Here is a 14894-nt window from a genome sequence, read left to right on the forward strand (position 1 = left end):
CCCAGAGGAGGATCTGCCGTCATGCAGGTACTAGCCGTTGGATTCTGAGATTAGTTGGTAACTCAAAAAGCTGTGTAAAAATTCTTAGTACAAAAGCACGCAATAAACTGTGAAAAGGTAAACAGCAAAGCCGATGACCTAAACACTTGGACACAGACTCTCTGGAGGAGAAATATATTCATAATCAAAATGTCAGACAGGGGAGCGGCGCTTTCCAAATGCATATTGAAGAGTGATTTCTTATGCTGCCGGTGTGCATTCAGAAAACAATGGTCATTTTCCCAGAGAGAACACAAGCGGTCCAGTCCAGGAATATAAATATATTGTATTTCAGATCAAACACTCAACCACAAAAGAGGTTATTTCTACATTTGAGTGTGTACGCTCCTCGAGATGACACACTTGCTAAGCAGCGGGGGCAGCAAAAGGGAGCCGGCCCTGTGGGATGGGATCTGCAGACTCGCAAGCCCCGAGTGTTGCTAAATTGAAAAGCTGCTCTCGAACACAACCAGACTGACTGGGTCCGTTACTCTGTCAGCTTTTAACCAGGCAAAGGAAATTACAGCCTTGACCTCGTGGCGCTTGCCGGGCAGAGACACTGAGAAGTAATTTTGCTTACGCGGAGAAGAAGGTAGGGTGCGGTGGGGGGGACAAGGTGGAGGCCAGGCTTGCAGATCTGTATAAGCGCCACAGTCCCTCCAGTTTAGAGCTGGAAGCAGCCAATAAATTAACATTCAACATGGAGAGGAGATCATCTGGGGCATTAAAGGGCTCGAGAGCAAAAGGGAGCCCTCTAAAGCAGACAGGGAGCACTATCACCGACGCTGCAAGGCCGGAGACGATTTTTTTTTTTTTTAGATTAATGGGTATGCACGGTGGAGGATACCGGCAGCAGAGCTCCTGTACACTTCAGATCTCCCCGTCATAAAACAGAAAAATAGCCTCCTATTGGGCAATCTGCTGTGTATATGTTTTCTAATTGAAGTGCATGAGCCAGTGGGCAGAACCCCTGGTCTAAGGGTTAATTATGGACGCCATTGAGTGAAATCTCTTTTTGACTGTTGGATCATCTCTTCAGCTGCTTTTTCTAGAAGCTCATGCTTTGTTGCTTTACGGCGTACACAGCACTACAGATGTAATAGCACGTCAAATAATGACAGCCGTTAACAGCTTTAAGATGAGAAAATGAAAGTCTTATTGACATTAAATTATAGCATACTGTAATGAGAATTAATCTCACCTTTGGCAACATTCATTATCACTAAGTGATGATATAAAAATACCAAACACATGAGAGACGTTCTCAGAGTGCTAACCACCTCCTGCTTCACATCGGCAGCAAATTGAGGTTCTGTAATTTGCCTTAGGATATTTCAACATGGAGATCGAACCGCCGACCTGCTGATTGGTGGGCGACCGTCACATCTACTGAGACACGGCCGCCCCAATCAATCATAACATTTAGGTGATTACTAATTAAGACTTGGAGAACGATTTCTGTGTAGATAACAAACAACCCTGTGACCAGTGTTATGCAGAGTTCCAGTTGGATGAAATTATTTTTAATCACCAGATGTTATTAGAATATCTTTTGAATTGAGATTCATTATTTGAGATTCAGATACATTATACTGAACAGCGAACTGTACCTGTAGCAACCTCTTCTCACCATATGTTTTTTCGCAATTTTTTCAGTATTCTCTTTGTCATCACAGGGGACGACCACATGGCTACAGCGACCTTAAACAAATCATACATTTTATTCAATTTACTCTGAAAATAGTACCAATGAAATGTCAAACCCGCAGAGATGGAGCGAGGCTTCATAGAAGCACATCGAGCAAACCTTTTAAAACTGTGTCCGGAAAATAAAAAAGCTGTTACGAATCTTCCTCAAGCTGTTATACACACGTAGTCTCCGTCATTAAAGGTGCTAAGGTTCCTTCGGTGAGCTGATTGGTAATCTCTTTGGAATTCACATGCTAAATCTTCTGGTTTATAGCATGTGTAGTATGAACATGTCATGTTCAAGCAGGCTTTGAGTGAATGCAGGTTAACAGTCGAGTAAAACAAGTGGAAAGCTTTGGCCGTAGTGCAATCTCTGAAACCAACGGCTACTTGTTTGATGCCGATTTAGCTTTTAATAGGTTCAAAATGATCCTCTATATCAGGGGTGTCAAACTCGTTTTAGTGAAGGGGCCACATGCTGCCCATTTTGATCTCAAGTGGGCCGGACCAGAAAAATCACAGCATAACACTGCTTTAGTTGCTAATCGGACTGTAAATGAGCAGCGCATCGAAAAAGAAGTGTTTTTTTTTTAGATTTATGAGGATGCACGGTGGAGGAGACTGGCAGCAGAGCTACTGTACACTTTAAATCTCCCCAGTCATAAAACAGAAAAATAGCTTCCTATTGGGCAATCTGCTGTGTATATGTTTTCTAATTAAAGTGCACGAGTGAACGAGCCAGTGTGCAGAACGGATGGAAAGGGATGTAGCCTAGCTCCTAAAGCAAGCTATTACACACTGACAGCAGCTACCGGCTTCCTGAAGTTAATAAATGAGCGCAATTCACTTCCTGGAGCGATGCTGCGGTTTATTCCCCCATTAGGAGGCAGTGGCCCACCTGTTCCAATCATCCTTTAATTAGACCTGTTGTTATTTAGGTTGTCACGGGAGGTAATACCTCATGACAGCGTCAGGATCAACTTGGCAGCCCGTAATCTCGTGTCCACTGGCAGGGGATCTGGCGCCGCTTGTCGCCCGCCTCATCTACTCCGCCGGACCCAGCGGCACGCCGGGCCCTGCCAGTCGGTGTCCGCGGGGTCACATGGAGACTCTCCGGCTTGCCGTTCGCTGGCGTTGAGCGTCGCCTGTTTAAAAGTGAGAAAATGCAAAGTGTTGTTTTTTTGTTTGTTTTTTTAAATCAAAAGGCTCGTGATTACTACTTTCCGAGATTGCTTAAACGTGGCATTGAGTCACGAAATGTTTACACAGAAGAGAGAGAGGCTGTAAAGTAGAACAGAATCGCTCAGCAGGCTGTTATTCAGCCATGCAGCGGCATCCATTCATTAGTCTGGTCCTTAACTGCAAGTGGCTGTCTGAGAAAATAAAAGTAAGTTAAACCAAATGACAAATCTGATAAAACAAAATAAAAACTGCCGTTATGGCATTGTGTCGTACTCTGGCCTCAGGTGTTTCTCATGGCGGCCCAGCAGGGCCAGAGACAGTTAAGTTCATAATGGGCCTGATTTCCTCTTAATAAACACGTCCCATGTGTTCACAATTTGCGTTTAATGAAGTGCCGCCCTCTGTGGAGCGAGATAGAATCGCCATCGCAGACAGCGCGACCCCTCTGCTCCCACTGCCCCCCGGCCCCCGGCCGCATCGGTGTCTGAGAGGTGGTGCAGAGGACGGACCGTCAGTGTAAATCTGGGAGAAATGGGACGGAGAAGACGATGACACCACGTACCCCCCAAGCTCCCAGAGGATACGGTTCTGGAAACATTGGACTTTAACGAGATTACCAACTGGGGAAAGGAGGGCGGGGTGGAGCAGGGAGACAAAGCAGCATGTGCCGCTTGGAGTTGGCAGCATGAAATACAGATTTATGAACTCTATTAAACCACATTTCTTTCTCTTTATTGGGGCCTGCAGCGTTTACCCAATGTGGTGGGGGAAAGAAGGGCAGAAAAGAAATCTCCTCCAGATAAATTACAAACAGCCTGGGAATTTACTTGCACATAAGGTAGCTGTACAACTCATGAATAGAGAGATAAAAAGCAACCAGACACCTTGACCGCTTCACTCTGCTGGTCGGCCGGTTACTCGTGCAGGCCGAGTTGAGAGAAGAAGAAAAAAAAAAGCAGCCTCTATGGTCTTTGGAGCAGGTGGCCATCTCAGACTGGCATGGCTGGGGTGGAGCTGGCGTGGGTTTGTAGCCAGACTCTCAATCTGTCCACTTGAAAACTCCCCAGTATCGCTGGAAAGTATTACAGCCCCTGTGGAGGAGATGGCAATTACAATTTCTGATGGGAGAGAGAGGGAGAGGGAGAGGGAGAGCGGCAGGAGCAGCTTCCATTCTTGGAATATGATCAGAGCTGAGACTGGAACATTTTTACACTAAGCGCCACCACACGAATACCCTCTTAACGCAATCACTTTGATGCCTTATAGGTTTCAGGTTCTCTGGAGCCTGCACTTCTGTTTTTTTCTGTCAGATTGCCAGTGAGGACTGCACATTTAAAGCCATTAAGCTGTGAATTGTCTTCCCTATGCCAGTGTTTGATGAACCACACCAGACCTCAGCAGGTACATGGCAGCGATCTGCTGCAAAAAAAAAGAAGAGAAAAACCTGCTTCCATTTAAATCCTGCATTCTGTGACAGATTGAATTTGGAGTGGGCACAGCCCGCTCCAGCTGGAGACTGCTCGCCCTTTGGCCTCTCACCTGAACTCTCCCTGCTCCGGTATGTGTGACTAACATGTTCTATGGGAGACGGGTAACACAAGAGCCCACATGTTTTGGCTATCGAGTGCAGCTGGCGCTGGAGATTACACCGTTTTCACACATTTGGACGGCGCAGACGCTCCATTGCTGTGTCACTCTGCATGTGGGTCACATTTAATCAAAAAATAGGGGCCAACGAGCAGCAGTGAGGAAGTAATCAATTTTCAGGCCACAGCTTCAGCTGATCAGCTGCTTTTTTTGCTCCACAAAAATGGAGCCAGATCCTGCTCTAAGTAGTAACCGCCCCCCTGTTGGGAGCGTGCATGGACATCTGGAGGCTCTGCCTGAGGATTGAATAAGTAATAATCACATGCAAAGCATTTATTCACCACGTCTTCTCCCTCCCACACCGAATCCCATGAGACCTCTGGTAAGATGAACGACTGAACTCTGCGGCAAACAGAAGAACCTGCTGGGTAGAAGTTGCACTCAGCCAATGATGCTCTTCTTGATGGATTGCCAGGGAAATGTGATTCTCCTCAGGCTACCAGCTGACATGAACGTAATGCCACAAAGCCCATCAAAGCCGACGGAGGACTGTGTGCAGGCCTGTACTCTATGTTTGGCTGTGCGGCAGAGAAAAACAAAAGCTCATACATCTGGTGCAGTTCAGTGAACTCTGGGGAGGAGGGGATGGAAGGATGGAGGGAGGGGGTCGATGTGACAAGACTGAAGATTGCCGCCACCTCAGAGGGACCCGCAGCCACAGCAAAGCCAAGGTCAAGTCCCGTCAGCTCAAATGTGCCCCAGTGGTGGAGCGACCGCACAGAGGGAGCCGCTGCATGGATGGGTGCATTACAGTTATTGAAAATCAATAGTAATCTTTCAGTGGCGGCCACAAGATATATTTGAACAACAGCCTTTACTCAATAGAGTTTGGTCAGATTTCATACCAGCTTTCCACTGGTGAGAACATCATAGGAGGTCAAAAGGGTTATTTATACAAGTGTCTTGGTTTTGGTGACGCCTTCATGATGAGAGCTCATGTTTTGCTTTAAATGTTAGACAATGCTCTCTGTACTTTCTAAGGATTTGTTTCTGTGCCCCCTTGTGGCCAAAATTGATAAATGCAATGCCATGAAGTATACATATTCTAGTACCCTTATTTAAATATGTACTTTCATAAAACGAACAGAGGACCAACATACCAACATCAAGTTGTGCATTATTCTCTATGACATGTATTGTTGTAGAAGTAAGTATAACATTAAAATATCATAGCAGAGTACATGCACAGGAAAGTTCCACAGTTTATATATTAACAATACGGTTCAGATTCTGCTAAATGAACTGCCGTTGGTGCTTTCACGAAAAGAAAAAACAGACCAAGGACGCAATGTTTTGGTTTGGTTTGTTGGTGTGTTCGTTTGATTGTCAGCAGGATTAACTTAAAAAACATCCTTGCCAATTTTTTAATAAACTTTGGTTGAATGCTGTAGCACGGGTCAAGTAAGAACCCGTTTGTACTGGCCTCGGCAGAGGTCTGCGATCTCATCTTCTGAGATTTTTCCTGGAAAAGAGCGGAGCCTACTCTATCCAGCATTCAGCTTTACGATCTGTAAAATCACTACACATCTGGTATTGCATTTAAAACGTTTGGTTTATTGTTTTTAGCGGTGAAGGTAAAGGCCAGATTTAGAGATCATTTTAAATGAATGCAATTCTAGATTAATGCATGATATGAAAATCCTCAAATGCTGCTTTTACTTATCGTTATTTTACAATTTAAGTATATATAAATACAGTATCAGCTCTCATCATGACTGATGTGGACTACATCTTCACAATTCATTTGAAAGTCGACCCTTATGAAGAAAAACGTGGGATATTGTTCCAAACCAAGTATCAGCAGCACATTGAACGTCATCTCTAGGAACAAAAAAGGCTAACGGCTCGTGAGCTAGTCAGAAGACGCATTATTTTACCCCATGCAAGTTATTATTTCATTATCTTTCTGCGAGGATAACCAAACAAAAAAGCATGGCAACCATAGCTACCCAAACAGGTAGCAGGTTGAGCAGTACAACAGTTGTAGGTATGTGCTCGGAAAAAAAGGTGCATTGATTACATACAGCTGGTGACGTTTCTTGTTGTTGTGGTTTATTGTGTTAGATTAACACTTTTCGCGCCTTGCAGTGCGTTGAGAGCCCAATATCCCTCCGACCTGCGAACAGCACAGTGTTAATTGTTCTGTTTTCCTGCTGAAGGTGTAATTAATGATGGTGATGAAGATGGCACTGGTGGAGGCTGTGAAAGCAGGACGCAGAGACATGGCATGTACAGAATCTCGGTCCCCCATGTCCCTTACTGATGCCAATCCACTGTTTATTCTCCAACCAGGACAAAGAAAAGCCGTGTTCATGCAGCCGCCTGTTGTGTGCAGAGAGGGAGAATTTCCAAACGATAGCTTTTACGGGACGAAGTCATCTGGCATCAGAGAATACAAAGTGCAGACTGAGTCTCTGCAAAGGGTGAGAACCACGGTGCAGAGGCTGTGCCTCTAATCATGAGTGTTTGTCGGTAAATCATTCAACTCTTATATTCCTGCTGTCCTTGAGTGGTTTTGGCAGTAACACAGGTTCACAGGACTGGTTAAAAAAACAAATTTAAATTGTTTATTAAAAAAAATAGCTCTGGGTTTGAATGCAATAAGAACTGGAATATGTCTAAATATAATTTAACTTTGTAGTCCTTCCACATGTTTCCAAATTTGCAGCAATTCATGTCCTTGAAAGTACATTCTAAGCTGTGGAACCGTCAGGATCCAGTTAGCAGGTACATTCTTACTTTGACTTATTGATTTTGACAGTGGGTGCATCCCAAGTCTCTTAATTGCATCCGTTTTCCTCACTTGTGTCTTTTCCTTGCGTCCTTAGTCCCTCCTTCTAGAGATGTGTGGAGAGACGCAAGGAAACCACGCGAGGAGAGATGACACAAGGAAATATGTTTTATGAGACATGAGCCGTCCTTTTGTGAAGCAGTTTCTGATGACTGCCGCTGATCACAGCTGGAACAGCTGTCAGTCGACTTTGACAGCTGCAGAGACTTGTGATGGAGTTTGTGTCTGTAAACATGATCCGTTTAATGGAGTTTTTTTCTGGTCCCAACACTTTTTAGTGAACATTCCAATAGAAATCCAATTAAATATTGATAGCAATGATCGTACAATGTTTTCAGTGGATTTAATGGTGTTAAACTACTACTTATACTAATAAAGACACAGTTATCTTCTCTGTCGGAGTGAAGATGTTTCCTCTGCCGTCTGTTACTTGTTACAAACTGCATTGAGTATTTATAGGAGTGGTATTTATTCTGCGTTCTGTGTCCTGCTTATACACGCAGGACCGATTTATACCGGCAAAATGTGTTTGTCTTATTTATTCATTATTTACATATGTATGTTTTGAAATTCTGATGGTGACATCATTATCAAATAACCCTCAATATGATTATGGTTTCTCTTCAACACTGGAATTATATTTTTTGAGGCTCAATGTTTTAGGTTAAACGTACATTTTATAACTCAAACACAACACTTCGGAAGGATGAAGATGTAAAAAGTGTTTCCTCTCTCGAGTTCTGTCTGATTTTAATTATATACACATAAGACAAGTTATTGAGAAGGCAAGAAAAGACAAATCTTTTCATAAATGAAGAAAGTTGTTTGTGGTCCTTTTCTTGTTCAGGCCTACAATGAACATATATTTTAACCAGATGGTCAATCAGAAAACACTCTAATGTATAATTTGAATTTAATCTGTGATCGTCTTCACTCTGTTATGAAACTCCAGCCTCCAATCAAATAACTGATGAACAATTAGCGGGCGAATCCAACGTTAAAAAACTTCCTGTAAGCCCACTCTCGTGCCTCCTCGCTCCTCAGGGCAGAATAAGAGCGGGACGGCCATCAATATGGCGGCGCAGAACAATATCTGGATTAATTGAGGAGCGAGGAAACAACAATGAAGAAACTTGGTATGTACCCCATATTAGGTTTTTGGTAGTGACCTGTCAATCACAAGGTGTTCCACCTTAAACATATTTGCTTTAATTTACTCTAAATGAGACCATAACTTATTAAATACACATCATGCTCTATTAAAGATGACTTGAAACTAGCAATTGAGATCATAACAACATGTTTACAGCGTTTACTGAGGTAATAAAGTGAGCCATTTTCTATACAATAAGACTTCTTGTGGCAAGCAGACGCATTGCCCCTGCTGGCAATGAGAAAGAAGGCAAGTTTAAGGCACTTCCACATTGGCTTCAAAGAACCGGAGGTTGCCGCCTGCTTTGACCTTCGTGGAGCGTAGCTCTTTCTTCTTTCATGAAATGATCCCATCATTGCACACTAGCAACTGTAACATTTTGCCAAAACAATGCCCAAGTGGGAACCTTGCATGCGATTAGGATGCTTTCATGTAAAACTAGTGTGCGGAAAAAAGATGAAAGCTTCAATTTTATGATGATGATTCTGCATCTGTAGAAGAAGCAGACAAAGCATTCAGACTGCGAGTCAGATGGCTCACCCTACCTTTATGAAGGCGGTGACAGTCTAAATCCTGCGTGTGCAGAGTGCCTAAGGCTCCACAACAGTGACATTGCATTTTGATCCAGTCCACTCCTCTGTGTGTTAGTGTTATACAACAGACTATTGTGTCTGGCATTAGCATTAGGGCCATGTAGTGCGTGTGTACATACGACGTGGACACGACGTGACTGAGACCAGAAGACGGAAAGTGAAAGCGGCAGCAGGAACCGCAGCGCGTCGCGACAACCTGATGGACACGATACCAGGCCGCTGACCTTTGAGGCAGCCGGCGTCGGGTACAAGGTGGCGTAGCACGCCTGCCATTGTGTGGCCGCGTGTGATAGTAGTCCTCTGTGTTTCCGTCATTATGGGCGGTGAATGAAGCGAGCAGGCAGGGGCTGTTGAGGAGAGGCCCCCGGGGGAGCGGGACCTTGTCCAGTCACTACCGGGAGGGACGGCCAGATAATAATGGAGACATCATGAGGGCAAGAGATAGGCTTTCCTTTTCAAAGTGGGAGACGGGGAGAATCTGCAGCATCCCGTCACAGCAGGCTCACCGCCATTGATTGGTCCCTGGCCAGTCTTAAAAAAGACAGCTCAAACTGCTTTTGTCGATGAAAAAAAAAAACACAACAAAAAAATCTCCCTTATGCTTCTGAAAAGAGACGTCTGTCCTGTTTTAGTAATACCTATCCTCTACCTATCAGTTGAGACACAGTACAAGAGGTGCACATGGGACCTGGGACAATTTAGCTTTTCATTGACGTGACAACAGGCGAATCACATTTTGATGTGTTCTGATCTGGTACAGGACGATTTCTTGTCGATATCAAATGTAAAAGTGTTGAAGCAGCAGGTCTTTAAGTGAAGACGTGGCAGCGATTTCAAAGTATGTCCCATTTCTCGCAATGTATCGAGCTGAGACAATTATACGCCGGCTGCAGATGATCACAGCTCTTAAAAGAAATTGCTGACAACAATGTCTCGAATTATATCTTTCGATCGCTATTTACTGTGCTTTTTTATTTTTGCTTTTATTTTTTTTAAGTTAATAGCCTTGGCTTTATCAACAGAATGCTGTCTGGATTATTGAACGTGCAGCAGAGAAGGCCACATCAACAATCTGAAATGTTTACAGGGTCTTGCCGGCATGTCATTTCAGCTGACAGTTGCACACTAACTTTCTCATGTTTTGCTCTCAACAGAATTAGGTGAATTGTTTTATTTTGCAAAGCGCACAGTCTGTCTCTGCAATTCTGGAACTGTACTTTGCATCCATTACCCCCTGCTGGCAAGGACTTTTAAAATATAATAGCTTTGCATGCTCTTAAGAGTGCATTCGGGTTCGCTGTCAAATCCAAGCCAATTTGGGCTCCTTCTGAACAATTGACGGAGTGCACATTAGAAATGCAGCCGCAGCTGCTGAGTGACCACAAGTGTGTGGTATTCATGCAGTGCCAGGGCGAGCAGGACAATGGCCCCCATCCTCAAATATGTCTCCCAAAATAGTGTGTTTTATGAAAGCCTCAAGCATGTGAAACACTGCGTCGAATGGCTTGTGAAGAATAGTTGTTTTTTTTCTCTTCTCTTTGTTTGCGTTACTGATTTCATTACTTATGTTTTATATTTCATCAATTGCTAAAGTATGGCCAGATTTTTTGGTGATTTATCGCACAACCTTTTTTTTGCGCCATAGACGTGTTGTGCAGTTGTAAGATTTGTGTCTCTTTGTCCTCACAGCTTTTTTCTTTGCTGTTTTTTTGTTCTTCCCCGAAGTTCAATCCAGCAGCGTCAATTACCCATGAAGCACCTGTCCTGACACTGTTATTTCTCCTCCTGTCTGCAGAGAAGCCAATGGCGCAGGGTCCCCCGGGTGGCGTTATCGGGATCCTTGGAGGTGTTGTTGCCATCGGACTCATCGTCAGCGTGGCTGTTACTGTTTATATGGTCCACCGGCGGCAGCAGAAGACCCGCACTGAGACGGATAATGACCTGTGAGTACCGAGCCTCTGCCAGAAAGTATTGCAGGGGGCTGGACAGGTGGTAAGATTAGGTGTGCGCTATACAGTCGGTCCACAAGAGAGAAACACTTTAAAAAATACAAAACACCTTTTTTTCCCCTTGAGAGTTCAGAGACAGAACTCCAAACACTTCGCTGCCTCCTTTTCATTCATTTTTAGGGCCGATAAGCTCCTTCCCAAAACTTCAGCTCACTTCATGACGATCTGACTTTTAAAAGCAAGTTCATTTTTGTTTACTATTGCGCAAACAGTCAATGATTTTCATTGAAGCTGCACTCATTAAGCGGTTGCTTGATTGCAATGTGGGCTGAAGTGAAGCCCGTTTCCCATTAAAACCCCATTGACTGATTGCAGGAGCATTTGTTTCAGTCTCTCCTTGGCTTCACCTCTGTCGAGTTTGTTTGTTAAAGATATCATCAGGAAGTGAAGTAAGATTTTCCGAGAGATTCTGGAGCACGCAGGAGGTCCAGTGGTCGGGCTGTTTCTCAATGCTGTTTGGGGAAACAGTTTTGTAATTGTGCAAAAAGAAAATTTCTTTGGAACAGTTAGGAGTGGATCACATATCTGATTATTTGTGTTTGGAAACATACGGAGCTGAAATCTCATGCAGGAAAAACACAAATCGGATTCTAATATTGATCTCCTTCCATTAAACCTGCAAAAGGCAATGTCATGTAAATTAAATTCAAAATGAGTAGAGCGTCTTCCCCTGCATCAATTAAGCCAGTCAGACTGCTGTTAAAGATAGATTTAAGGACCCTGTTCCTCTCCTGCTTTATTTACTCCTGTCGCCCCTCCTCCAGCCAACCAAGTCATTTTGTTCTGCCTGCAAACCAGAAGCCGTGACAATCATGAGCATTGCCAGCTGCCTCCTGTCCACAGAGGGGGGCACAACAAGCAACAGAGCTTTGTGAATCCAAAATATCTTCATATGTTCTTCCAGAGGTGATAAAAGTCTCTGCCATCTGCTGAGGGAGAATAGAAAGAAATCAGTTTTCAACAAAGGAGGAATTGCAAATTTGCCTTTTGTCTTAAACACCTGGTTGCAACGGTTTCCACGATGCCCTTGGCTATACTGGGTATGCAAGGTGCAAACCCCATCCCTATGGGAATGATGTTGTTGTGTGCAGGGGCTGGCTATGTTCCTCACTGGGAATATTACCAAAACAACCGAGGTCGGGGGTGTGCGGAATCTGGCTGAAGGTGCACATGAGCCTTTAATCAACTCACATGATGAGATTATAGAGCCTCTTTTAGAAGCACGCCCCTCCCCCTTCAGAATATTGTAATTAATTTGATATCCAAAGCAGCGGTGCAGGTTTTTTTGGGCCTTGGCGAACTCCTCCCGCCGCCCGTCTGCCACAGAGCGCAGCCAGGGGCCCCGCGGCGACCCCAGATAGCACGCCGCCTCCTCCACTCGCCAACGCTTTTCAAGACAAATGAAGCACACAGACTCTTACCTCTCCCATTGCTTTCTGTCTCCTCCTCCCTCCCTGCTAATCTATCTTTCTCTCTCACTCTTGATGCCGAAGTTTAACTGCTCTCTGTTTCCCACTCCCCTCCCTCAGCATTGCTGTTGCTGCTGTGGCTGATAGTTGTGTGACACAGGCTCCAGAGAAGCCAGAGTCCCCCACAAGGAAAGTAGAGGCACCTGACCCCAGTCTGTCCCCCGCTGAACCCTGTCCCCCCGGATCCTCTATTCTGTTGCCCGCATGCAATGGTGGCCTGCAAGTGACCTACTTGAGCACGCCACTGTGAGCGCCGAGAGCGGCCCATCGACACGATTCACTCGCCAGACATTCGCACCGGACTCGACACCTGAAAAGAAATGTCCACGCTCCTTTTGACGACGCCCGACAAATGGAGACGTGTGAAGTGAACTTCACACGTCTCCATTTGGTGCATGATAACAAAAAAAAAGATGAATATAGCTTGATAAACAAGTATGAATGGGAATTAAACTCTGTAAAAACAGTGCCAAGATGAATCCAACTCAATTAAGTCTTCAGATCAAATATCCAGCTCCACTCAGAGTTTATCAGATCGGATGGAGCGTGGACGGAACGGAGCCTTTTTTGACTTTTGAGATTGAACAAAGTGTACATATCAAATTGACATGAAGAGGGAAATCTGTAAGCTTATTGCGTCTTTGTTTCACATAAGCTGAAACTCACTGATAATGTTAGCGGACCACATTGTGGAACCCCCCCTCCGCCTTCTCCTCCTCCTCTTGCTCTCTCCCCTCCCTTTCATGTGCATAATTGTCGTCAATACGCATGACAAGAGTTATAGTCGTGTCAGTGCAGTGTAACTGTTGTCATTGCACCAACTCGCCCCGTCCCCCGCTACTCGTAGCTCGGCATGTAGCGAGATGTGATTTAAAGCTCCGGGTGAATATGTGTCCATCTTCCTGTGGCATGTCGTCAAAACATGTTCAGTGTCTCATGAAGCAACTGTTTACTTTAAATGTGTGATCATGCCAATGCAGATAAGTTACAGGGCGATTGTGTGTTTGTTTTTTGTGTAAACGTGGATTAGCGTAGCGAGAGATTCATAGTTTTATATGAGTGTCTGGCGTCAGGGTAAAGGGGAACCATTTAGCCAGACGGTTTAATTCTGCATGTTGATGAGCCCGTTAATCAAGCCTGGCCGTTTGATAACATGCCTGGCTGCACCGTCAGTCACGCCTCTGTTTGCCCTCGCAAAGCGGCACATGATGTGACTTGAAATTGGTCAATCCTAATAAATCAGAGGCCCTTCAGACGCTGCACTGGCACAACAGTCGGCTGATTATCAAAATAGATGGGGCATTGTCAAAAGCGATGTTCTCGGAATAATGTGTTCATCGCTCTGTCTTTTGCCCGAGCAAGATGTATGACCTCCAAAAACGCCACCCCCCTCCTCCCCCTGGCCAAAAATGGATTCCCTTGTGAGTGTTCCTGACGTGCAGCTGGTGTTGACACAGTTGCAAATTCATCTAAAAAGACTCACATGCAGAATGTTAAAAAGGGGGAGGGTGGCATTTCTGAGCGGGACGTCATTGTCACCAAACAACAAATCAACTCTATTTTCTCAAAATAGGTACAAATTATCCCACCTTAGGGGGCTGGAAGTGATCTCCCAAGGACTGAAATGTAGCGCCATTGTGATTTTTGGACATTTTAAATTATTAAAAGACTCTCCAGTGAAGTCGAAGTGAAGAAATGGGTTTGCTAAAGTCATAAAAATAGATTATCAGCTCAATTTGAACGTGGACACTGGGAGAAGTGGTATTATTTGTACTTGTACCCTTTCATTCCTAAACCGGTCACCATTGCTGTGTGTGGAGACCTTTTTAAAATGTGATGAATGGTTATTTATTGTTCGACACCTAGCTTTAAGCTGTAACCAAAGTAGGACTGTCTTTCTTGTCTTTGTGAGTCACTCACCATGGAAGTCTGTACCGGGTGTGAATTTGAATCATCCACTGTTGTTGTTTATGAGTAAAAATGGAGCCTGTACAGAATGTTATACATGCAGTGCAACTGTAGAACAATCACCTTGATTTCCATGTTCTTTTGTATAGCCGTGTATGTAATCTAGCATCAATGCCTGAGGTGTTGGAAAAGGTTTGGAAACTGGCCGTGTGTGTGTGATTGTAAAGTTAAATGTTCTAAAAAAAAAAGCAAAAAACCCTTCCTTCCAGCAAGAGAAATCATTTTTGATAAACTTGTTAAAGAACGAAAACAGAAGTCATTTTGTTTTATTCTTGTTTTGTTCTTTCTTCTCTTGTGAGAAAAGAAAAAAAGGAAAAAGATAAGTTTGACGGGGTAATTGTTGTCCGCCTTTTC

General features: G+C 44.3%; 1 protein-coding gene across 2 annotated transcripts in view; it reads left to right on the plus strand.

Annotated features, from left to right (window-relative positions):
- The window catches only part of nectin1b (nectin cell adhesion molecule 1b), a 144821-nt gene that overhangs the window by 105128 nt on the left and 24799 nt on the right, over positions 1–14894 (plus strand). The window contains exons 6-7 of one of the 2 annotated variants that reach the window (XM_068584654.1): positions 10890–11037; positions 12633–12728. In XM_068584654.1, the coding sequence (XP_068440755.1) occupies positions 10890–11037; positions 12633–12728 (244 nt within the window). The remainder of the gene's footprint in view (positions 1–10889; positions 11038–12632; positions 12729–14894) is intronic. The other variant, XM_068584652.1, reaches the window with a different exon arrangement.

Source organism: Clinocottus analis, unplaced genomic scaffold, assembly GCF_023055335.1.
Source record: "Clinocottus analis isolate CAN_PGR_092001 unplaced genomic scaffold, fCliAna1.0.p SCAF_2, whole genome shotgun sequence".
Lineage (NCBI taxonomy): Eukaryota > Metazoa > Chordata > Actinopteri > Perciformes > Cottidae > Clinocottus > Clinocottus analis.